This window comes from Neltuma alba, unplaced genomic scaffold (genome assembly GCF_004799145.2).
Source record: "Neltuma alba isolate B1F8T4 unplaced genomic scaffold, ASM479914v2 tig00002259_pilon, whole genome shotgun sequence".
NCBI classification, from domain to species: Eukaryota; Viridiplantae; Streptophyta; class Magnoliopsida; order Fabales; family Fabaceae; genus Neltuma; species Neltuma alba.
Window position 1 is genome coordinate 1 of NW_021632796.1, and position 25,044 is coordinate 25,044.

The 25,044-nt window shown below is 33.1% G+C and overlaps 2 protein-coding genes across 2 annotated transcripts; one reads left to right on the top strand and one right to left on the bottom strand.

The window, feature by feature from the left end:
- The first annotated feature begins 6,886 nt into the window (after nt 1-6,886).
- LOC114720828 (TMV resistance protein N-like) lies at nt 6,887-13,456 on the top strand. The gene is made up of 5 exons (XM_028906551.1): nt 6,887-7,458; nt 10,217-11,330; nt 11,464-11,739; nt 11,868-12,581; nt 13,040-13,456. Exons 1-5 carry the CDS (start codon nt 6,887-6,889, stop codon nt 13,454-13,456), a joined length of 3,093 nt encoding a protein of 1,030 aa, XP_028762384.1.
- Nucleotides 13,457-18,280: 4,824 nt separating this feature from the next.
- On the bottom strand, nt 18,281-21,050 carry LOC114720839 (uncharacterized). Its single transcript, XM_028906563.1, has 3 exons — nt 20,613-21,050; nt 19,329-19,722; nt 18,281-19,025 (listed from the first exon to the last, which is right to left on the bottom strand). The coding sequence occupies exons 1-2, from the start codon at nt 20,971-20,973 to the stop codon at nt 19,709-19,711; spliced, it is 375 nt and encodes a 124-aa protein (XP_028762396.1). The 5' UTR covers nt 20,974-21,050; the 3' UTR covers nt 18,281-19,025; nt 19,329-19,708.
- Nucleotides 21,051-25,044: the final 3,994 nt, after the last annotated feature.

Genomic DNA, 25,044 nt, shown 5'->3' on the forward strand with positions numbered 1-25,044 from the left:
ATACGCGTGGTATGCATGATTGGTATTTGAATGACGAAAGTTGAACCCGGTTTGTCCGATACATATCAACCAAAAAAACCGTGTTTACGCTTTTCTTTATCATTGTGTGCCTAAATGATAGAGTGCGTTTGAGCATAGGTTTCTTTTAATTTGATAGCAAAAGTCATAACTTTTTTTTTTTAAAAAAAAAAAGTTTACAAATTCTTTTTCTCTAATAAAATCTAGAAATTTTTTTCAACAGTTTCAAAAAGTAAGAAAGAATTCAAAAATTCCATTGTCAGCGCCAGAGATGTCGAAAAGCAGTGAAAAAAAAACACAACGTGTGATTTCGGCACAATTGAATCAATATCCAAAATCATGGAAGCCAGGCTTTTGAACCAGTCAAGCTTGTTAAAGTTCACATGATAAAGAATGAATAGCAAGATGGAGGAAGAAGCACAAAAATTCATCAATTAGACTCTCTATGGGGAAGGAAAGAAGTTGGCGGTAATTAAGGGCTTGTTTGTTATGAAGGAAATGGAGAGGAGGGGAGGGAAGGAAAACTTTAATGAGCTTGATTTAAAAAGATTAAAGAAGTGGGGTTTTGTTTTAAAATTGTAATAAAAGAGAAGATGTAATCTAAAAGAGTATTAGAAATTAATTAAAAGCTTTTAACTCCACTTCTTTAATTTTCTAAAATGAGCTCATTAAAATTTTTCCTCCTCACCCTTCAACTTCTTTTCCCTCATGCCAAACCAGCACTTGGCTCCACTTGGCAGGATATAGTTGAATATTTTATGCAGCAGTGGTTTTTTTTTTTTTTCGACCGGGCTGTAGCAGTGGGATGACATAGGCAATTTGAAGCAAAATACGTCCTGGTCAATGGTCATTTCATAAAATAAATAAATATATAAATATATGACGATTAAAACAAAAGCAAATAGGAGCAGAAGATGCGATTTTAAGGGAAAATGTGAGCAAGATTGGGCGGGGCAAAGAAAATGATGGGCCCCAGACAAAGAAAGCAGTTGAATTGAAAACAACTCAAACTTCGGGAGTAAGTTTGGGTCCAAATTCCAAACTATGCACAAACTATATGTAATGCTTGAGAATTTTATACTACTCTAATTCTATTTATAAGTTATTTTTAATATATTTCATACACATTAAGAAAAATCTTAAATTTTATTAACTCATTTAAAATTCAATATTTTTTAACTTTACTCATATTTAATGCACATTATGTTTACATAAACAAGATCAACACAATAATTAATGAAAGGTAAAACCGTTCATCTAAACAAAAATTTCTCTCGTATCCTATAAGTAAGATCAAAAAATGTCTTCTTTTTCCTATAAATAGGACAAGAGGAGTATATGTTATTCAAAATAATCATGTGTGCATATTTGACATTTAAAATTAGTCAAAATAATATGTAAATGATTTCACATTAAAATGTCAAAACTATAAATGACACCACAGAAATATTAAGAAAAAAGTGTTCATCTCATATTGAGATAAATTATATGAACTAAGGGAAGTAAAATAAAGAGAAGAACCAGTGATTCTTAATATAAGATCTAATTAACTAATTTGAGTAGATTAAAAATGTGAGATGAATTAGTTAATATGATTTTTTTTTATAAGACCCTTAGCATCTTCCTTAATTTTTCCTCTCCTACTTGATTATTATTGGGGGAAAATCAATGGGTTAATTTGAGAAAAAATTGATAAATATGTGAAATATGTCTTATATATAAGACCAATATTAACTCCCTAATGAGCTCTTATATTGAGTAATGGAGTAGTATATACTCTTGAAAAGTGCATCTATAGATGTCTTTGTTGAACTCTCCTGCATGAATAGTTAAAGAACTCATGGAATTTTCCAACCTTGCCGCGCGAATTTGCTCAGGAAAATCGATTGTTGCTTGAATTTTCTTGTATATATCTTGAGATTTACTTGATCTTGGTTTCACTGTTGCACTATTTTGGCAAATAAACTTTCGAACACTTACATGTTTTACCTGAAAACTTTCAGGACAAAATCAGATCGTAATTCAAAAAACAGAAGGAGCATAATATTTTTATTTTTTGAAAAAAGTCGACGCGAGCATCATGATGCTTTCGGCTTTGCGGTTTGCTTTAGTTTTTGACGTAGAAGTCAGAAAGTTGAAAGCAAAGGTTGTTTCCTAAATATACTATATATTGCTTTAAAATTTAAAAAGAAAAGAACTTTTCCTCAAAATCCGCATCATCTAACGCGCTATGCAACCTTCGCGGAAGGTGTTCATCATGTAATAACTCAACTAGGTATTGAGAAAATAGCATTGACCGGTCCCAAAAAAAGTGCTTTCTGCTAGCAGTATAAAAGGGAAGTGATTTGGGGAATGGATCATTCACCCAAATCTTGATATGTGTCTTACTCTACTGCGACCAATCCAGCCATGTCTACCTTGGCCTCCTCATCCTCTGAACCCACCAGATTGAACTTATTCGAATACCACGTCCTCGTAACTTTCTTCAATGGTCTTGAAGATCCTGTAAGAACCTTTTTTGGGAATTGTCTAAGGGAAGCTGGATTGAAGGCTTTCTTTGCCGACATCGGCGATCATTCCATATGGAAGATGATAGAAAGATGTAGAGTTGTGGTGGTGGTAATCTCACCAGAATTGGTTAAGTCTTGCATATGTCTTGAGAGACTGGGGGATATAATGTCGGGTCCCAACACAGTGTTGCCTTTCTTCTACGGAGAGAGAAGCCATGAAATGCGTGTGCAGCTCGAGAACTACTACTTTCCATTTGATAAATCCATTTCCAGCTGGGATTCGCTGCGAAGAGTCGGCGTTGTGTGTTCTTTGCAATATGGTTTCACACTGTCACCTGGTTTTGGGTAACAATTAATCCTCTTTTTCCTTTTTTTTTTTTTTTTTCCCGCTCTTCCCTTTCTGATTCTTATCCGCCTCGCATAATTCACGAAATTCACAATATATATATAGTAGAAAAAGTTATAACATCTATATGTCTATAATAGATTATGTAGGAAGCCATATATATATATATGTGATATGTTTGGTTGGCGAATAGCCTTATGATTTGAGACATTGTTGGCAGTTCATTGGCATACCGTACGTTTTCTCTTAGCACTAACAAAATTGGGGTCTGCATGCCATGCTCAGCGAGAATGAGATGAGATACCCCCCTCTCTCTCTCTCTCTCTCTCTCTCTCTATATATATATATATATATATATAATAATTCAAGACCTGAAATATTTTTGCAATAACACCTAGTATTCTAAATTAATTTTTTTTAGTGAATCAAACATCTAGAAGTAATTTTATAATAACACTCAATATTCTAAATTAATTAATTTTTAGTGCATTCCTGAAATATTTTTTCAGTAACATCTAGTATCTTAAAAAATTAATTAATTTAGGATACAGGGTGATACTGGAAAAAATATGTTAGAGTGCTAATACAAGTTAACCCAAATAAATAAAAAATAAAATTAATGAAAATTATTCAAAAAAAAAAGAGAGGAGGGGTATCTCATCTCATCCCCAAAATGACAATGTTTGGGGATGAGCATTCCCTGCTCATCGAATGATTCACAAAATTGGTGGTACATACATAGCCCTTAGAGCAATTTATCGACTTGTATTGTGGCTAATGTCATAGCTAAACAAAAAAATTAAATAGAAAAATTAAAATGTCTGGGAAAAGTTTAAGAAAAACACGCAATGTAAGAAAAAATTCCTCAAGTTTTTCTGACTTCCCTCAACCATTTTTTTCAACTCTAAGCCTCTTTTTGTCTTCTTTTTTCTTTCCCGTTTTTTTTTTTCCCTTTTCCCTTTCTTTATTTCTTCAAGATAACAATGACAAACGGCACAATATAATGTACTATATAAGTCACATTGCACAACAGTGTCGTAATTTAATTTTTTTTATCTCCTTTTCTTTTATCTTTTCCATGGCACTTAATATGGGTTACCTAGACCCCAAAACCCTAAAGCGCCGTGGTAGGAAGGATGAGTGGGAGAGAGAGAATATGAGAATGGCCAAAGAGTACACTATTTTGCATGAGTTGATACAATGTATCTTTTAGCCCTTGGATTGGCAAAAAACCAAGGGAAAGGTTGAAACATTACGAGGGAGGTGGGATTGAAAATCTAATTAAGCTTAGATCTGAATTTTTTTCCCCGACAAAACCACCCTTTCCGGAGGAAGGGGTTGCCAAATTATCTTTTTTGGCAAGGGTATTATAATCTTATATAATTGTAATTACGTATGTGAAATAGAAAATATTCAAGCATCGCCATTATATATATCAAACATTTTTTTACCTATTTTCGTCTTCATTCCCATTCCCATTTCTATTCTTCTAATGTTCATTCTGTGTACCAAACGCCGCTTAAAATTATCCCCACCAAACACTTAAAAAAATTGACTTTCAAGTCAAAAAGTCTTCACTAAGTCATTGCCACAGTGACTGTCGTTTAAACTTGTCAATGGCAACAAGAAAGTCACTGTTTAAAGTGTTGCAGGAGAAAAATAGGGACCACGGCCAGCTGACAAGTTTTGCCATGTCACTCGCCACTTTGCCTGTGCCATGTGTCTCCACGTCAACATGCCACATCACCAATTGGATATTATCACCTTAAATATGGCCATTCCATGGTTTAAACTCCTGACCTCTTCCTTTTGCGTCTCTTCTTCTTGCCATTGAGCTAGAATGAATGTAGTAATAATTTTTGTAAAATTAAATATATATAATAGTAATAAAATGTTGAAATAGACTTTCAGCTAAGTGTCCTTTGGTGGCGACAAAAAATTGCCGCTAAAAGCTATTTATTAAAATTATTAAATATTTATTTTAATTTTCTTATTTGATTAAAATATTTATTTATAATATCCCTTTTTTATAAAAAAAAGTATAATTCATACAATATTATTTGTGTTGTATCTTTTTATTTCTAATTATTTAAGCTATTATATTATTTATTTTAATATTTATTATATTTATAATTATGAAATATGAAAATAGTATATAAAAATAACTGAAATTTAATTATAAATTTTATCATGATTATTTAACTCTCTCACATGCACATAATTATAATATCTCACTTTCATACACACATATGCTCATTTCCTCCTCCTTCCCTCTCTTTTATTCTCACACACACCATATTATCTCTCTAACCCTCTCTTTCTCTCTCTCTAACACAACATGTGAAAATACTTTATTTTGTGATAGTAAATCATATTAGTGAACAAAATTATTGTCTAAATATGATTTTTTTTAAAAAAAACTTAAAATAATAATAAAAAGTTAAAATAGACCTTTTGCGGCGACAGTTAGTATTGCCGCTAAAAGTCACTTTCAGTGGCAACACGGTTAGTCACCACTGAAAGTTTCACTTTCAAAAATTGACCTTTAGTGATGATTCTGAAAAATTACCGTTGAAAGTATACTTTCAACGGTGACATTTATAGTTGCAGTTGAAAATAAGATTTTCAGTAGTGACTCTTAATGTCACTACTGAAAGTCACACTTTCAGTCGCGACACACTGAAAGTCATTTATTTTGTAGTGAATGTAGCCAAAAATATCGCCCACACCCCATGCTAGTGCAATAGCTCGTTGAACTTCCTGATTGATTCGTGTGCTCCAAATTTCTTAATGGTGCATGCTATGTTTTTAGGTTAATGGTCAGTAGATTACATATAAACAAACTAAAAGTGGTTTTTATTAACTTCAACAAATTAAAATAAGTAGAATTCCACTGCTACTGAAGGAGAAATCCATGGCAACTATTTCAGTAACGAATTTTGCATTTCATTTGCAATAGATTTTGTAAAAAAAAGGACTCATTTTCTGTAGTAGCTATTTATATGCTTGAAATGGACTATAGCAACAAATATGAGCAGCTAAACTGTTTCTTAGTGATGTATGAGTTTTGGTTGGTCAAATTATACAGAAATTGTTAATATGTGGGGTTGACATATTTATGTGTGTGAATATATATCTTTTTTGGTAAGACATACCTCCATTAATTTTAATCTAAGTCTAATTCTAATTTGCCCCCAGTGACCAAGAAGTAGTCAATAACCTTATTGCAAAAGCCGTATCACAAGGAGGATTGCAATCTCGTGTGAAAGAAGTACTTCAACGATCGGTTTGGGAATCCCTTCACAAGGAAAATACAATCATAGTCGGAATTTGGGGGGCTGGAGGTATTGGTAAAACTACCATCGTGAGAGCTATTTATGATATAATTGGTGGCCATTTTAAGTACACAAGTTTTCTTGCTAATATCAAGGGTAAATGGGAGGACGATGATAATGGTCAACTTCTGTCACTAAGTCAACATCTGAACCATATGAAACAAGGAACTTATGAAAGAGCCCTAGTGGTAATTGATGGTGTAAATCAAGTAGCCGAACTCGATAACCTGTGTAGAAATAGACAACAGTTTGGTAAAGGGAGTTTGATTTTGATTACAACAAGAGAACAGCTACTTGATAACTTTGTTGACAAATCATATGAAATGAAAAAGTTGGACAACAATGAATCTTTTGAGCTTTTCAGTTGGCATGCATTTAAAAGCTTTGATCCAACAAATGATTTTGTGAATCCATCTAGGAAAATAATTCCTTTATGTGAAGGGCTGCCATTGATTCTTGAAGTTGTAGGCTCTCTTTTGTGTAATAAGGAAAAATCAGAGTGGAAAAAAGTATTGAATAAATTAAAAGATGTTCCAAAAGGCCATATACAACGTAAGCTTAAAATAGGCCTGGACCTTTTGGCTGATGCAGAAAAGGAATTATTTTGTGACATAGCACACTTTCATGTGGGTCGGAGTATTAGTGATTTTATAAATTTGTTTATGGACTCAACGGCAATGCAAGTACTTGTAGAGTGCGGCCTTGTAAAGGTTATCAATGACAAGATTCATGTGCATGATTTGCTACAAGAGATAGGGAGGGAAATCACTACAGACAATAAGCCAAAATTCACATGTCTCTATGATGTATTCTTAAGTTTTAGAGGTGGGGATACGCATAAATCATTTACCACTCATCTTTATAATGCTATGAAACAAGTAGGAATTGAGGTTTTCATGGATGAAGAAAGGATTGATAGGGGGGAACACATTTCAACTTCGTTACTGGGGGCAATTGAAAATTCTAGAATTTCAATCATTATATTCTCAACAAATTATGCCGGCTCTAGTTGGTGCTTGCAAGAATTAGAGAAAATCATGGAGTGTTACAAAACTCATCAAGAGGTTTTCCCTATATTCTATGATGTGCACCCATCTGATGTCCGTAAACAACAAAATGCCTTTGGAAAAGCATGGGAAAGACTTACAACAAGACCCTCAGGTAGCAAGGGTAAGAAATTCACAAACAATTTGAAGAGGGTCCTTGCTGAGGCTGCCAACCTATCAGGGTGGGACATGCAAAACTATAGGTAAGTAATGTTATTTCCTTTTATTATTATTTGGAATGATTAAATAATTCTTTAAGTTTGTTTTTATGTGTTGAATTCCTTAATTTTGTTTGTGCATGGATAGATTCATGATTAAGCTACTTTTACATGCTTACCTTCCTCTAATCAACGACCAAAGGAACATTAAATAAATCTAGAGACAACACTGGATAGCACAATTGTCCTATTTCCTTTTTGTATTTTTCAATGGATATTATAAATAGACGAGGCATGAAATAGGGGGAAATTATATTCAAGCACATAGGTTAGAACATAATTGGTTATCCAGAATATATGAAAGATAAAATTTATTGTGATATATATAATATATGTATGCTTCACAAACAAAATATCCTGGTACAGTTTACATGTGTGGCTCGAGATTACTAAAACGAACAGTTGAAAAAAGTAGTTAGCAAAAAAATAGAGGAATAGAGGAATAAAATATATATTTAACAAAGCCACCTAAAACTAGTTTAGGTAATAAGGATGATGCAGGGTGTGAGCAGAGGTTCATGACTTAAAGCCTTCTAGTCTACAAAAGACAATGTATTTAATTAACAAAGCTATCTGAAGCTAGTAAAACAATACAATGTAAGGGTTAAGTAAAGGTTGAGGATGGATTAGCTATCGCTTAGTCCTCAAATCGGTATGCTAAGTTACTCCATCTAAGGGGCCAACTTAGGTCAAATCTTTTGAGGAGCCTAGTTACTTAGAATTATAGTTCATTTAAATGTCATTCACAAATTAACAGTGATCGAAGTGGATGTCTAAACTTCTGGCAAAAAAAAAAAAAAAGATGACTACACCATACCTAAGCTAATGCATGTCAAAATGTATGCTAAAGCTACCATGACATACCCTGCAAGCGTGCGGGATTGATGTAGTAAAAATCTCAGAATATTACGGGTCATACCCACTCGGAGGTTACACTTTTGCTAGTCTAAATAATTAATAATTAAAGAAAATAAGATAAAATAGATTAATTGAAGAGAATATGAAGGAATATAAAAATAAGAGAGAGATATAATTTTGAGAAAAAGACAATCGCTTATAGCATGTTGAAGAGAATATGGAGGAATATAAAAATACGAGAGAGATATAATTTTGAGAAAATGACAATCACTTATAGCGTTTGGTTCAGGATTCACCTGATGGGTTGTTAATTTCTATAGTTTGTGTGGACTCTGATTAATCATAGTGACAATTATTATCAAAGTATTATAATATCTCCCAAATTATTAGTCTCTTTTTAATCATTGCGGAATTCATTGACTCCGTACCCCAAACAACTAATTAAATTATGAAAGTATAGTTTTAAGTCATCACAAATATTTAGAACTATCTCTAATCTAAATATTTGTGTTTATTTCTTTAGATCTAGGCTCTCACTTCATTTAATTCCTAGTACATCAAGATTACCCATAGATTTGATTTAATGGCAATAGTCATAAAATCATCTCGAAATATTTTTTTTAGTTGCATCTAGCACCCTTAAATATTTTGTGATATATCCAGTACATTAAAGTTTTTTTTAATTGCATTCAGTATCTTGAATTATTTTTTGATAAATCTAGCACCTTAAAGTTTTTATAGGTACGTATAGTGTCCTAAATTTTTTTTTGGTGCATCCAACACTAAGAAAAAAAAGTACTTTAGTGTGTTGTGTATATCTTAAAAATATTTTAAGATGTGGATACCTCAAAATATTTTAAGATGATGGATGCACTTGAGAAAATATTTCGGAATGATGAATGTACCTTAATCCTAAAATCAGTTAGAGGCTAAGAGATTAACAAAACTTTACCATATCTTAGATGCAAATGCATTAAATTGTTTCTAGGGGCGTTTGAAAGTAAAAGAACATAATACAAAAGTACAAAACCACAACCAGAAAATATAACTAAGTCATAAGAGTAGTTGGTTTCTTTCAACATTAAGACATTCAATCCAAAGGTCAATTCAACTCAAAATTAGAATTTCCACTACTTAGCCATCAGCTATGTTCCCAGTATAACAAAAGAAATTGTAGTTAATAACGGCAACAAATGACGACTAAAAGTACAGGTAGCATAACATTTGAACGCTAGTTGATTGTTTATTGAATGCATAAAATCACGGTAGTTAGTAAAAAACTTGCCTTTTTTTCCTCCTTTGTTTTTGTGCGATCAAGGAAGTCGTGGCTTACTGTTATTGATCGTGTACGTATATTACCAATGGGCGTTGGCAACATTGTTAAGAAAAGAATGAAAAAATAATAGCTTTTGTTTAGTTAATATAGCAAAGTTCTATATGCATTGTACTTAATTGTTGATTCTGTCATATAGAAAATGGGTCTATATGTTATTCACGATGAAAATCACAAAATTACGTACATATACATAGATAAGTGAGAGGAAATTCGATATATGCATGAGGGTCTATGGTATCTAGCAAAGCATAATGTACCATATGAATCTCATGTACTTAATTTTTCTATATTTAGGTCCTAATAGTTGAGCTCAAACTCCAGTTATCTTACAAGATAAAATAATTGATTCTCTAATCAAAGATGGTAAACTGACAATACAGGAAAAGCATGATGAAACTAGCAGGAAAAGTTGGTCCTTTTCCTACGTGTTTTCCATGTTTCTTTTTTGTATAAATCTGCATCTATCATTTTGCTGCTATTAAGTTTCGTAGCATGCATTTTAATGATTCTTGGTAGACTTCTGGTCATCTAATTCTTTGTTGTTGCCAGAACTGAGACTGAGTTACTTGACGATGTTGTGAAAACTATCACAATGAGGCTAGACAATAGCAAATACATGTTTGTTGCTCACCATCCAGTGGGTTTGGAGTCTCGAGTGCAAGATATCATCCAACTGCTAAGTAGTGAATCAAATGACATCATCATAATAGGCATTTTGGGGATGGGAGGAATTGGCAAGACCACGGTGGCTAAAACTATTTACAATGAAATGGGCCAAAGTTTTGTGGGAAAGAGTTTCCTTGCAAATATTAGGGAAGTATGGAAACAAGATAATGGTCAAGTTTATTTGCAAGAACAACTTATTTCTAGTATCTTCAAAACAAGACGGATCAAGCTACCAAATGCGGGGAGGGGGAAATCTCTAATCAAGGAAATTCTTTGTCAAAAAAGAGTATTTCTTGTATTAGATGATGTCAATAATGAAGAACAACTCAAAGTTTTATGTGGGAGTCGTGAATGGTTTGGCCAAGGAAGCAGAATAATTATTACGACAAGAGACCAACGTTTACTTCAAATCCTTCAAGTGGATAAAGTATTTAGTGCAAGGGAAATGGATGATAATGAATCTATTGAGCTTTTCAGTTGGTATGCGTTTAAGCAAGCACTTCCCGAAAGAAATTTCATTGAACTTTCGAGAAGAGTAGTATCATACTGTGGAGGGCTGCCACTAGCTCTTGAAATCCTTGGCTCATATTTGTTTGACAGGGAAAGACCTTATTGGGAAAGTGCTTTGAGTAAATTGAAACAAATTCCTAATGGTAAAATATATGAAATTCTAAAGATAAGCCATGATGGTTTGAGTGATAAAATGGAGCAAGAGCTATTCCTAGACATATGTTGTTTTTTCATTGGAAAGGATAGAAGTTATGCAACTCAAGTACTAGATGGCTGTGGACTCTATGCAGAAATTGGAATTACCCATCTAATTGAGCGAAGCCTTGTAAAAGTTGTAAAATTTGAAAACAAAAACGTACTTGATATGCACGACTTGCTACGTGATATGGGAAGAGAAATCATTCGTGAACAATCACCAGAGGAGCCAGAGAAGCGTACAAGATTATGGTTTAATGATGATGTGTTGAATGTGCTAGGAAACAACATAGTAAGAATGTTTTTCCGCAATTTACTAATTCTCTTGCATTTAAATTTCAATACTTGTTTCTTCATTATTTATTGTGCACTCCATAAGTTGTCGATTGTGAGTTTTATAGTTTTTGTTTGTCTCTTTTTCAAAGGGAACAACAGCTATCAAGGGATTGTCTTTAAACATGCCAAGAAACAATTCAATACCCTTGAGTACCAAGGCATTTAAGAAGATGAAGAGGCTTCGTTTACTCAACTTTGATAATGTACAACTTGATGGAGACTATGGTCATCTATCAAAAGAACTTAGATGGCTTTGTTGGCGTAGATTTCTTTTAAAAAGTTGGCCAGCAGACTTCAATCTGGAAAAGATAGTTGCCATTGACTTAAAGTGGAGTAACCTAACAAAAGCATGGGAGAAAAGCCAGGTATTTGCAATGAACTTCTGGGATCAAACATTAGTAACGGGATATGTGTTATTTTTACATCTATTTTATTGTTTTTCTTTTTTTTTTTTATATTGGGACTTCTATTTTGAGATATTCCCTTTACATAGGTGCTGGAGGGGTTGAAAATTCTCAATTTGAGTCATTCTCACTGCCTAACAGAAACATCTGACTTCTCAAACTTACCATATCTTGAGAAGTTGATACTTAAAGATTGTCGAGGTTTGTCTATGATTCACCCTTCTATTGGAAATCTTAGACATCTTATTATGCTAAATTTGAAAAACTGCAATGGCTTGGAGCATCTTCCGAGAAGTATATATGACTTGAAATCTTTGAGAACTCTCAATCTTTTTGGTTGTTCCAAAATTGAAAGGTTGGATGAAGACATTGAGAAAATGGAATCTTTAACGGTTTTGGTGGCAACTCGAACTGCTATAACACAAGCACCCATCTCATTAGTGAGATTGAAGAACATTAAATATGTTTCTTTATGTGGTTATGAAGGATTGTCACATGACATATTTCCATCTCTTATGTTATCTTGGATGCCCCCAACAAATCATTCAAGGTCCTTATTTCAAGCATTTGGGATCATGCCATCGCTAATCAAGATTTTTTCACATCCTTTGTTTGCTAAAAGTCGTGAAATATTCAAAGCAAAACCAAGACCATCTCAAGTTTCATGTAAAAAGACTCCAGCATTGATTGGTTTTGGCGAGCAAGTTCACAAGGAAAGATCAGAAACATTCATGAGTTCTACAACAATTCATGTGGGCGAGTTCAACCAAGTTATTGACACACTTTTAAGGAGTATTTCACAGGTTATTCTCTTTATCTCTCTACTGCCATCATGCATAGTTTAGTTAGGTTCCAAAAGAATGCCTTTTTCGTACATGTTTAACTTAAAAGTTCAATGCGTGCACTTATAATAATCTATAAGCAAGTGTAAATGCATAATAATTCACATTAACTATGCTTTGTAAGTGTTTAGAAGACATCCAGGAAGTGTCAATTATGTTTAAAATAACATATAATTTAACTTTGATTAGGTTATGCATGTCTCATAAGGTTTTAAAGCATACTACACTACATATTCAGATATTGGTTTGTACTGTATTTGCCTTCATCTAGAAATGTTTACTTTCAATTAATTCGGAAATAAATCGACCCTAATCACTTAATAGCGAACCTCATTCTCAACCATGCTGAGTTAAGCCATAAAGGCATTCAACCTATTGGTCTGCAACGTTAATTGGCTTTTTCTATGTTCATGACTTAGAGATGCAGTGAAAGAGGTTTTGGAGTTAATTCTTTTCCTGGAGACAATTATCCTCATTGGCGGAATTTCAAAGGTGAAGGATCTTCAATATGCTTTGAAGTTCCTAAAATTATTGGCAAAAGTTTGAAAGGATTGATTCTGTGCATAATCTATTTGTCTTCTCAAGACAACATGACATCTGTATATTATCCTGTTGGTATCCTGGTATCAAATCATACAAAGGCTACCATTAAATTGTACCAGAAAAATGCAACAACTGCTTCAAATGATGAAGATAATTGGCGAGACATCATCTCTAACTTGGAGACTGGTAACAGAGTGGAGGTTATAGTCACTTTTGCTTGTGAATTGAAAGTAAAACACACAGTTGTCTATTTGGTATATGATGAAGATGCTGTTAAGAGAATCATGTACTGAATGTCTCTTTGTATGAAAAATATTGTATAAGTATTCTTGGATGTGAAAACCAGCTCTACCAAGTGCATGTTCAAATATATAAAACGTAAACAGAGGTGTTTTTAGTTGTCGATTGGGTTTGTTTTTGCAGTGATAGTTTTTTTTTTTTTAATTGATACCCAAGAAGCTTAATGGCAGCGATTTTTCGAAAAATTTAGCTTACCCTAACTTCATGCTAATGTATAAGTTTTATTAGAAGTTCTTGACATGTATCTGACCACTGGCAACTGATTAAAATGTGATGACAGAGCCATTATCTTTAGCTGTTATGAAGTTTATCTCTATTTCTTTATAATAAAAAAACAGCTAAACAGAGCATCATTTTAGATTGTATAAAGAGCAATTATCTTCGTCTGGCTTCACTTGCAGCATTCTTATTTATTTAATGCGCATGTCTGAATGATTGGTTCTATCATAAGATGCGTAACGGAGACTAAAATGCCCCCTCAAATTTTTTTTTTTAAATTTTCTTCTCATAGTTAGATGCAAATTCAAGTGGATTCCACTCAGTGAAGCAAATTTGGCAGACATTAACATGCAAAGAAAGAAGGCAGAGATAGTGAAGCACCAAGTGATAGTTGAAGGCAAAAGCGTGCCCATTATTCCTATGAATCCTGGCTAGCGTGCTTGCCAATCAGAAATGTAGATTTTCTTAGGCCTTTTCTTATGTAACACCAGAGGAATTGAAGAGACAGAGAATGGTAGTGCAGACCAAGCCACCACAACATAAATCAGAACCTGGTTGTGTTTTGGTTTTGAACAAACAGCAAGATCTAGTCAGAGAACCTACAAGTTCAACAGCAAAAACTACAAAGCCTAGTTGGTTATCTTCATGTGGTGGTGACGCAGAAGGGATCATAGGCATATTAATTGTGTAAGTATCACTTGCCTTGGGGATAACATAACATCAGGACTGGTGGGATTAACTTGTTGGACTGAGATATCGGGAGAAACGGGGGGGTTTGGACATGTACCCCAGGGCTCTAACTCTTTCGGCTTGTTGAAGAATAATAACTAAACAGATGTGCAGAGAACAGTGGCAAGAATGTACTTACAAATTGATAAAACCTTAATTAATTTGAAATTACTATGAAATTTATGCAAAGTAATTCAATCACTATTATCATGGAGCATAAAAATGGCATGACATATTACTTTGGGGAAAAGTATCATTTTATTTTTTTTCGTTCAATATTATGTATCGAAAATTGGGTTTCATAAATGATCTTTAAGATAGCCATTTTTTCCCTTTTCTTTTTAATTTGATAGAGAAAAAAATCACACCCAAAATTTTCATTTTACTTTGATGTTCTGTGACAAAATCTTATAAATTTTCATTTTACTCAACATCATTTTGTTCTTTTGGCAAGTCTCTCGACTAAAGATGCTTTTAAGATGAACTTATTTGGCAAAATAAAGAAGGGAATTTTAAGGTGAATTTAAAATCGCGAGTTTAACACTTGAGGATATAATGTAATGAAGGATACAGATTTTGAGTGGAATGGGCCAAGTATGGGCTAGGTGTGAAATAAGCATTGGGCCAGCACCGCCCAGCAATAAAGTCAAAGCTAGGGCTGGTAAAACGGGTCAACCCGCGGGTTGTGGGTTGGCCCGTGGCGGGTTGTGGGTTATGCAGTGCGGGCTCAAAAGGCCCGTTTTCTGGCAGGTTGGCATTTTGCCAACCCTAACCCACCAACCCGCCATAATTTTTATTTTTTTTTCTTGCTTTTTTTTTAAATTTTTCTTATTTTTTTAAATGTTAGTAGTTATATATAATACAAAATAAAAATACTAGAAATGATATAAAATATTACAAACATCCAAATAAAAATTACAACACAATAAAATACAAATAGTATATGATTGTCCAATTTTCCAACATGATAATACACAAGTTCACACATTTTTTTTTTTAATGAAACCAATGAGCAATATTGAATAACTTTCTTTATCTAATTATTTCTAATGACAATAAAGTTTGAAGTAAAAATTTGCTTTACTTTTGCCTTTGTTATCTATTTTTTTTAAAAAAAAAAATAGGTGCCCGCGGGTTGGCGGGCCAACCTGCCGCGGGTTAGGGTTATGGCGGTGCGGGTTATGTTTTTCAAGGTAGTGGCGGGTTGGCTTTTTGCCAACCCTAACTCGCCATTTTTGGCGAGTTGGCGGGTTGGACCCACGTATTACCGGCTCTAGTCAAAGCCACTTGATGTACCCCCCTCCCTCTCTCTTTCGGGGGAAAAATAGCAGGAGATTTAATTAAATTTTATTATAAGTTTTATTTTATTTCATATTTATAAAGTATTTTTATCAAGGATTTTTTTTTGTTAAAAGGATGAAAAACTGAACAGTGGACAGCTAAACTTTTAATTTCCAATTTAAATACGACTCAGGTGGGGAACTTGAAATTGTGAGGTAGATTTCCTTTTATTAAATAAATAATTTAAATATATATCGGTCAATAGTCATCTGATGAATACATACACATATATGGCGATTAAAATAAAAACAAGAGGGAGCACAAGATAAGAGTTATTTAAAACAAAGGCGATCAAGAAAGACTGCCTGAGGGAAAGGGAAAGAAATAATATTCACCGATTTAGGAATCTCTTTTAATTTATTCAGCTGACTATAATTAACTTATCTAAGCTGAATACGAAAATAGAACCCTATTGTTGCCACGGAATCGACAAAAGTTTAATGGTCATGGAAGTAGGGATTGGTTCCATTCCAAAATCATTAATGAATAACTTTTTCCTAATTCTTTTAATTAAAAAAAAAAAAAGGAATCAAAGGATGATAGAGCACAAGTGGACAATGGATATTTGTTTACATTGTTTTTGTTTGTTATCGGCACTTTCACACTTGAACTACCTGACATGTCCAAGAAAACACGGTGAAGATCCGCTATATATAAAATGAAAATTGCAATGAAACATACTTAGAACCGGTAATTATATTGGCCAAAGAAATTATTATCTCTTATTTTTAATATAAGATCTAGTTTATAATTCAAATTGAATTGCAAACTAGATTTTATTATAAAAGAAGGTGATCTTTTTTTTTTTGGTGAAAGACAACAAGGTAATTAAAATAATTTTAGGGATGAAATTGCACTATAAATAATTTTAGAACACTAAATGTACCTGGAAAAATAGTTTGAGATGATAGGTACACTTTAACCCTATAAAAATTAAAGTTGCTAAAGCCCATTCTACTAATATCAACACCGATTGGAATCCTCTTAATACTCTCCTCATTTGTAATTCCATCCGTTCATTTAATATTTTCATTTGTTAATATAATTGTTGCATTAAATTAAAAAATATATACCTACATCAAGTTTCTTAATGTCAAGTTCTCCAATCAAATATAAGCATTGTCATATTTTTTTAAATATTAATATTTAATTATAAATCCATATGTGACAAAAAAAACATATTAATATGTGATTAGAGAACTTGACATGATATATGTAAGAAACTTGAGCTTAGGCTTTTTTCTTAGCTTTTCCTTAAATTTAATTACATCATCTAAACTTCTGAAAGCAAACCTTTGTCACATAAGTGTAAAAAACACAAGTGATTTAATCTTATTTTCTTCCCAAGACAACATGACATCTGTATATCCTATTAGCATCTTGGTATTGAACCATACAAAGGCCACCATGGAATTTTACCAGAAAGATCCAACAACTACTTCAAAAGATGAAGACAATTGGCAGGACATAATTTCTAATTTGGTGCTTGGTAATAGAGTGGAAGTTATAGTTACTTCTGCATGTGAATTGGCAGTGAAAAATAAAGTTATCTATTTGGTGCATGATGGAGATGTTAGCAAGACAATCATGAATTGAATGTCTCGAAGAACATATACATAACTTTTCTTTTTTATTTTCTAACACTAGTCCCCAGAGTTTAGGAAAAGTTGGCAATCCACCATATGTCGTCTTATATATGCTGCATTATATGTGACTAACAGTGTCAAAAGACGCTTAGGTAGGATCCTTATTTGCTCCATGTTGGATCACAGTCAAATACACACGCACATGCATAATGCTTTTTATTATTATTATTATTATTATTTTGTTTGGTTTATGTCGAAAGATATAACATCAAATTTAGCGGATGTTCAATAAGAGATGTATGAGTTGGCTTGCCAACCATCTCTGTTTCTTCTTTGGCTTGTTAGGATGTTTATCTCTTCTTTTTTTTTTTCAATATTAGAAAACAGAGGTAAACAGAGTATTATTTAATATTGTATAAAGGACAATTATCTTCGCCTGGCTTCACTTGCATTATTCTAATATATATATACATGTATATATACATATTCAATGTTGTTCTATTATAGCATGGCATAACAAAATTTGTTCCTTAGTCGCCATCTTTCATGGACTTTGGTTCCCTTCTCATAGTTTTCATCTAAATCCACCAACTCTAACCAATACCAATTAAAAAAAAAATCTAGATCAATTAAATCTATATGCAATTGGAGAGCGGTTGAAGAAATAAGGAATTCAAGTGTAGAACAATCTACCAACCACAGCATACAGATCTTTACTTGTCTCCTTAGATCTTGATCAACATACAGATCATATTCAAATTATGCAGTTCATGCAGCGAAAGAAAGATACTGACATATAATTAGGTCTCATTTAATTCAATGGATGATCGACGCTAAGTACCATTCTCCTTCTCTCTCTCTCTCTCTCTCTCTCTCTCTCTCTCTCTCTGTGTAATCATTAACTCACATGTCAAAACGGAGAGTACTTCTGACCCATTTATATGTAGTAACCAACATATAAAATTCAAAATAACTCGTCTCGAGAATCATAGAGACTACTTTACATCTTAAGAACCAAGAAAAACGGGCAACGATAATAGTTACTTATAGCATGCAGAGTCACACGTGTGAGTTCAACTGGATTCCACTCACTCAATCCAATTTGCAACAGCAAACATTAACATGCAAAGCAAGAAGGCAAAAATAGTGAAGCACCAAGTGATTGTTGAAGGCAAAAGAATGCCCATTATTCCCATGAATCCAAAAGTCCCAATCACAAACGCAGCTTTTTGCATCCACTCAGCAATCGCAGGCTTTCTCTTATGCAACAGAAGAGCAGTTGAAGAAATAAGGAAGGCAAGTGCAAAACAAGCCACCACAACGTAATCCAGAACCTGGTCACTTTTTGGTTTTGATGAAACATTAAGATTGGTCAGAGCACCTACACATTCAACAATCAAAACTGTGAAGCCTAGTCTGTTATTATCTTCATGTGGTGGTAATGGAGAAGGGGTTATGGGCATATCAACGACGTGACTATCACTTTCCACGGAGGAAACATTAGGCCTTGTAGAATTATCAACAGAGGGGTGTGGAGAAGTGACAATAACATTGCCAGAACTGTCTGTGAGGGATCTTGTTGTGGATAAATTATGGGAAGGATTGGAATTGATTATGGCAGGATTAAGATCTTGAGCTCTCTCTCCTTGTACACCAACAATCTCCAACTGCTTCAACTTATTAGATCCTGTACATGCAAATGCTTCCAAGAATAACTAAACAGAAGTACTACAGAACAGTGATGAGATCAATATTCTTCTAAACTGTTAAAACCTGAATTAATTTGAACTTGCTATGTAATTGACACAAAACAAAAACATCATCACTATTATCATGGGCATAAAAATGGTATGACAAATTAGTTGGTGAAGAACGTAACAAGTCTGACATACATATGAACGATAAAGACTGCCTACCTTAAATTCGCAGGAGCTAATAAAATCCTGTCTCCATTTCTTACCAAATATAGATAAGCTTGTAAAAACTTTACCTTGGATTCAGTTGAAGCGGTTAGAGCGTATGAATTCAAAATGGTTCGGGTAGAGTGAGTGATCATGATCAGAGTTTCCGTACAGATCAGAAGAAGTATCTGACTGAAGAGAGGTGGTGTAGCAAATATCTGAAAGGATCAGATCTGATGAGACTTGAGAGTAATTTGTGTCTCCATTGGAGGCTTTTGACTCTTCTCCTTTTGCAGGCCTTTTAGTCAAAGTCCTTTGCTTTATCTGAGAATAGGTGTGTTTTGCAGTACTGATATGCACTGATGTTATCTGGATCCTTTGAAGTAAAAGTGAGAGATATGAAAATTGAGAGGAACCCAAACTGTGGCATGCCTCTCATTTTCTCTCATCACTTTGAAGCAAATTTACTTCAGAGAATCCTAGCTGTGGCATTGTTAAGTATCAGCATCTTAAATTATTAAATAAAATAATAATCGGTAAATATATACAAAGACAAAATTAGAAGCTATATGGTAAAATAGACAACAAAATTTTCCATCATGTGAATCCATATATGAATGATAATTGATAAACACGCAAATAGTTCACACACACATATACAAGTTAGGGTGAATTTGTTGGTCCTTTTAAGTTAGCCCCAAATGGCTAAATTCAACAATTGTTAGTTAGTTTGGCAAATCCTCATCTGAATTTAAGGTAAGGGACTACTTAATTATTATGCATAATTTAAATTCTAACCTAAATTAGCACCTAGCTATTTTTAGCTAGCTAGCTTCTAGAATATTTTGTCAAATTTAGAAGATTTATTCTTAAATACATTAATTATTTCTGACCGACATATTCTGGATGAGAGTTTAAGAAAAACAAAATAAAGCACAATTTTATAATCCGTTGTATGCATCAAAAGCAGCAAAAGCGTCACAAATTAGGAAAACATAGCAGAAGAAGACAAACTAAAGAAAGTATGTATACCTCTTCCACATGAAGATCAAAATTAGATCTTCTAATTAGAAAGATTTCAAGTGAAGAATACATTTGACATTACGCGTTTACTGTGCTTGTCTCATAAAAGAGATGTGAAACAGATGTGGCAGCATCCATCATGCTTCTCTGAGGTGAGCATCTGTGGCTCCAATCTCACTCGTTTGACCATATATATTTTGCTTGAACAATCATGCACAATATATACAAATTTGGGCTAGCTGGATATGTTTAAATCAACCCGGGATTAAATTTTGTTTATAGGAACAATCATATCAACAGATCTATCAGTAGACAACACAAGAAAAGTAAAATGTAGATAGAAACCATACCAAGTGATGTTTCTGCAGCAGGCTTCTGGCGAACTTGAGGATCAGACATTTTGATAAGGTCTTTCCAAAACTGAGGCATGTTCTGCTCAGAACCAGCATGATGAGGAGCCAACTGATCGATGGTTTGTTGGAGCATCTGAAACGAAGATGAAGCAGCTGACGAAGAAAACGCTAAATCTTGGACTACAGAAATTCCCAGGTGTTCCTGAATCAGTCTTTGTGTGTAAGACACCGAATATTGGAGATCAAACTCATGCCTTTTTTCCTCCGCGCATGATGCTAGGTTGAAGCTCTCGATGAACTTGTCAGGATCCATGGAATCATCGTCAGGAAAATGTTGGTGGTTTTGGTACTGATCCATGAACGAAACTCAAAGGCTGATGAACAAGAAAGTTAGAATCAAGGGGAAATACAGAGAAGAGAGAGCTTTCGAGTGATGAGTACTCACCACCATGAAGCAACGTCTATGGCTTTTATACAGAGATAGGGTTGATTGGTAGGTTTGAATGGGGAAAGTATAATAACCTAAAGAGTTTTTACTTTTTACTGGAGGTGGAGTTCAATAATTGGAGTGGCGTAAGGCAACTTGAAAGATCTAATGGTTGTTATCCCGAAATTTGCGGAGCTTTGCCACGTGGTACAGTTATTTCCCACTTAGATCCGTGGAGATCGAAATGATGAGATCCTGATTTATTCGTTTTTTACCGTCATGTGTCCCGCTTTATGTCCTGCCTCTCGTATTTTTGTCTCATCATTGAATTATAACATCCAAGCACACGCGTGGAGACGTTGGTTCATGATTGTGGCAGCCGGCATGGGGAAAGCTCATCTTTCTGCCGACACCCCAAATAATAATATAATACTGCTTTTAAACTTAAATTTTAATATAAGAACTAAATAATTAATTTAAAAATATTAAAAAAAATAGTTAAGTTGGTTATTTGAAATAAATAGATTCTGACTTCACTAAACTATCATATTTAACTATATACATTGTAACTACTTTTTAATTGGCAGGGATCCTCACAATCAATAAAGATATTTTACAAAAAAAAGTATAAATTTAAAAGATAAAAATGATTGAGATATTATATTTAAAGTCAATTTTCCTCCTAATTAGCTCTAATATTAAGAACTAGTAATGATGGTAGTAGTATGATGATGATAATGATGATCAAAATAATAATAATAATAATAACAATAATAATAATAATAGTAATAATAATAATTATCGTAGGTATGGTTTTGGTTCGCTGTTTCATTTTTCTGAGTACAATCCTCATCTAACTTGATTTTTAAATGGACTCTTTGATCTATTTGACCCAATCAACCCAACAAGGGGTCATCAAATTTTGTGAATAATACTAGGTATAGTTTTGTCCCAGCAAATTCATTTTTATATATAACTTGATTTTTAAATTGAATCTTCTATATTTTACCCAATTTACCGAACCTAAGTTCACTCATGCGTTGTCACTTTTGCAGCTGAACTCCTGTACCAACTCATGAATTTTGCTATGAATTCTGAAGCAAAAGAGAATTGGCTCAATAAGTAATAAACTTGTAACACACACACACACACGCTATTTTCAATTTGTCAAAATTGTGCCCTCCAACCACATAAGAATTTCAAAATACCTTTAAAGGTTAAAAATTAAAATTTACATATATAGTTAATTTTAAAATTAGTTTTAGCTCGAACACATATTGTCAAGACTGTCCCCAATCAAAGTCTTGTTTGTAGTTGGAGAGAGAGAGATAAATAATGAGCTTCCTGACAAGCGAAACTCAATTGATCAGAATCCTATGAAGGATTTTACGATAAAGTTAAATGAGACAAGAGACGTTGGATCTATCGCGTCTATATTCCTGTGCATTATCTAACTTTATCTTTTTAAAGTATTTCGAAGGATCTAGATTCAGGGTCATTTATAACGTGTTTACCCCCACCCCTTAATAAACCTTTGTTGATATGTGAATTATAATTTATCATAGACTCTAATTATAATATAATGATTAGATACAATAACACTATTTATTTATTATACTACATCTTATCCTTAATATAAGAAATAGTTAATTAATTTGAGTAGATTAAGAAAATTATTTTAGTTATTTGTAATAAATATGTGTTGTCTCTTCTAGAATACACTTAATAATCACGCGTATTAGTTATAACTACTATTTGATGAAACTTTTAACATATGCAATGTTTGTACTCCTCTAGCTTTTCAAGTCTTGGTCTTAGTGATTCATCCACCAGAGATTTTAGCTCTGAAATTAAATACTGTATCAACAAATATATCATCCTCAATATTATCAGATATATTCAGAAGAGAAATTTGTTTAAAATCATACATGTAAATATAGATTCAGTGTGTATGTACCTTCTAAACAAAGTCAGGTGAAACCTTGTGAATCATGAGACTATGGAGCTTCACATGAATCATGTATAGCCTATTGAAAATAAATCATCAATCACTGCAAAAAATTTGACTTTCAATGTCGCTGCTGAAAAGTTTCAGCAGTGACATTTTGTCACCATTAAGTCATTGCTGTAGCGATCTTGGTTGAAACTTATCAACAGCGACATAAAAAATTCGCCACTAAAAGTCTTTTTTCAGCGACGACGTTTTAAGGTGATGAGTTTGCTACCAGCAAATGTTGCCACTGGAATATAAGAATTGGTGGCGACAAAAGTGATGGACTGAATACGAAGATGAATGATGGAAGTCAGATGCTCAAAGCTTTGTATCTGAGCAGTACTGCTGAGAGGGAAAAGTGAAATTTTCAAAACATGGTGTGGGCCAATTACCAAAAACACACGTGGCTTTACTGGCAAGGGGGGTGCTAACTTTCATCAAGTCCCCTATTCGAAAAATGGGCATTTGTCAGATTCAAACACGGGACCTCTACATTAAAACAAACAGACATTGCCAGCCAAGCTAATGAATTTGATTGAAGCCGCTGGGCAATAGAAACTATATATAATATGCAACGGTATATATTTTATAAAATTTAATTAATCACACTTTAAATAAAAAATATAAATAGTAATAATATTTAATTAACTATATACATGATTTTATTAACTATATCTCTTACACATATTTTAATTAATTATATTATCTCCTTCAATAATTTTATTTCTCAATCCTCTCATATATATGTTCATCATCAAATATTATTATGTCAATTAAGTATGCTTACACTAATTTAATTATAATAATCTCTCTCATATATTTAATTATGTTATCTCTTTCAATTATAATATCCTTCTCTCTCTCTCTCTCTCTCTCACACACACACTCTATCTCTCTTCCAATTATATTTACATCTACCTCTCACACACACTTTATCCTTCACTACTTTTTCCATCACTCAAACTTGTATACTTTCTCATGCATGCCTCCATCTCATTTCTCTCCCATGCACAATGTTTTTCTATTCCATCTCTCAAACATTTGGGTATAGTATATGTGTTTTATACACATTCTAAACTTTCTTCCTCTTCCTTTCTCTCTCAAACACCACATTATCTTTTTTTTTAGTCTCTCTCTAACACAATAACACATAAAAAACAATAATTATCAAAGTTACTTAATTACACAAATAAAAGATTATAATATAAACTTTTTACAAAAAATAGAAAGTGGTAAAAAAAATGAGAAAAAACTTTCAGCGGCGATAATTGTTTTAGCGGTGACAAATAGTCTCGCCACTGAAAGAAGATTCAGTGGCAACCATTTGTCACCGTTGAAAGCATGTTTCAGTGGCGACCATATGAAAGCAATATTCATAATACACAAAAAACAATAATTATCAAAGTTACTTAATTACACAAATAAAAGATTATAATATAAACTTTTTACAAAAAATCAAAAATGATAAAAAAAATGTGAAAAAACTTTTAATGGCAACAATTGTTTTAGTGGAAAGAAGATTCAGCAGCGACCATTTGCCGTTGGCAACAATATGAAAGCAATATTCAGTGGTGACTATTTGTCACTGCTGAAAGCAATTTCAGCATCGGCAAATATTGTCGCCGCTGAAAGTCATATTTTCAGTGGTGATTTTTTTTGTCGTCGCTGAAAGTCATCACTGAAAGTTCAATTTTTTGTAGCAAATATTGTTATAAGTTGCTATTGTTGGTGTGTAAGCTCACATGACATTTTTGTGTGTGTGTATATATTCAGGTAATAGAAGATTTTTATCATAAAATAATTATTTTTTTTCCGTGCGCGCGCGCGCATATATAATATAAAGAGCATTTATCTTTTTTCTGGCTTCACTTGCAGGATTCTTGTATGTTCAATGTGCATATTGGAATCATTTGTTCTATTATAAGATGCATTACGAAGCCTAAAATTCCCTTGACAATTTTTCCCTTAGTCATCTTTTGTCAATTTTGATCCCCTTCTCATGGTTTCAT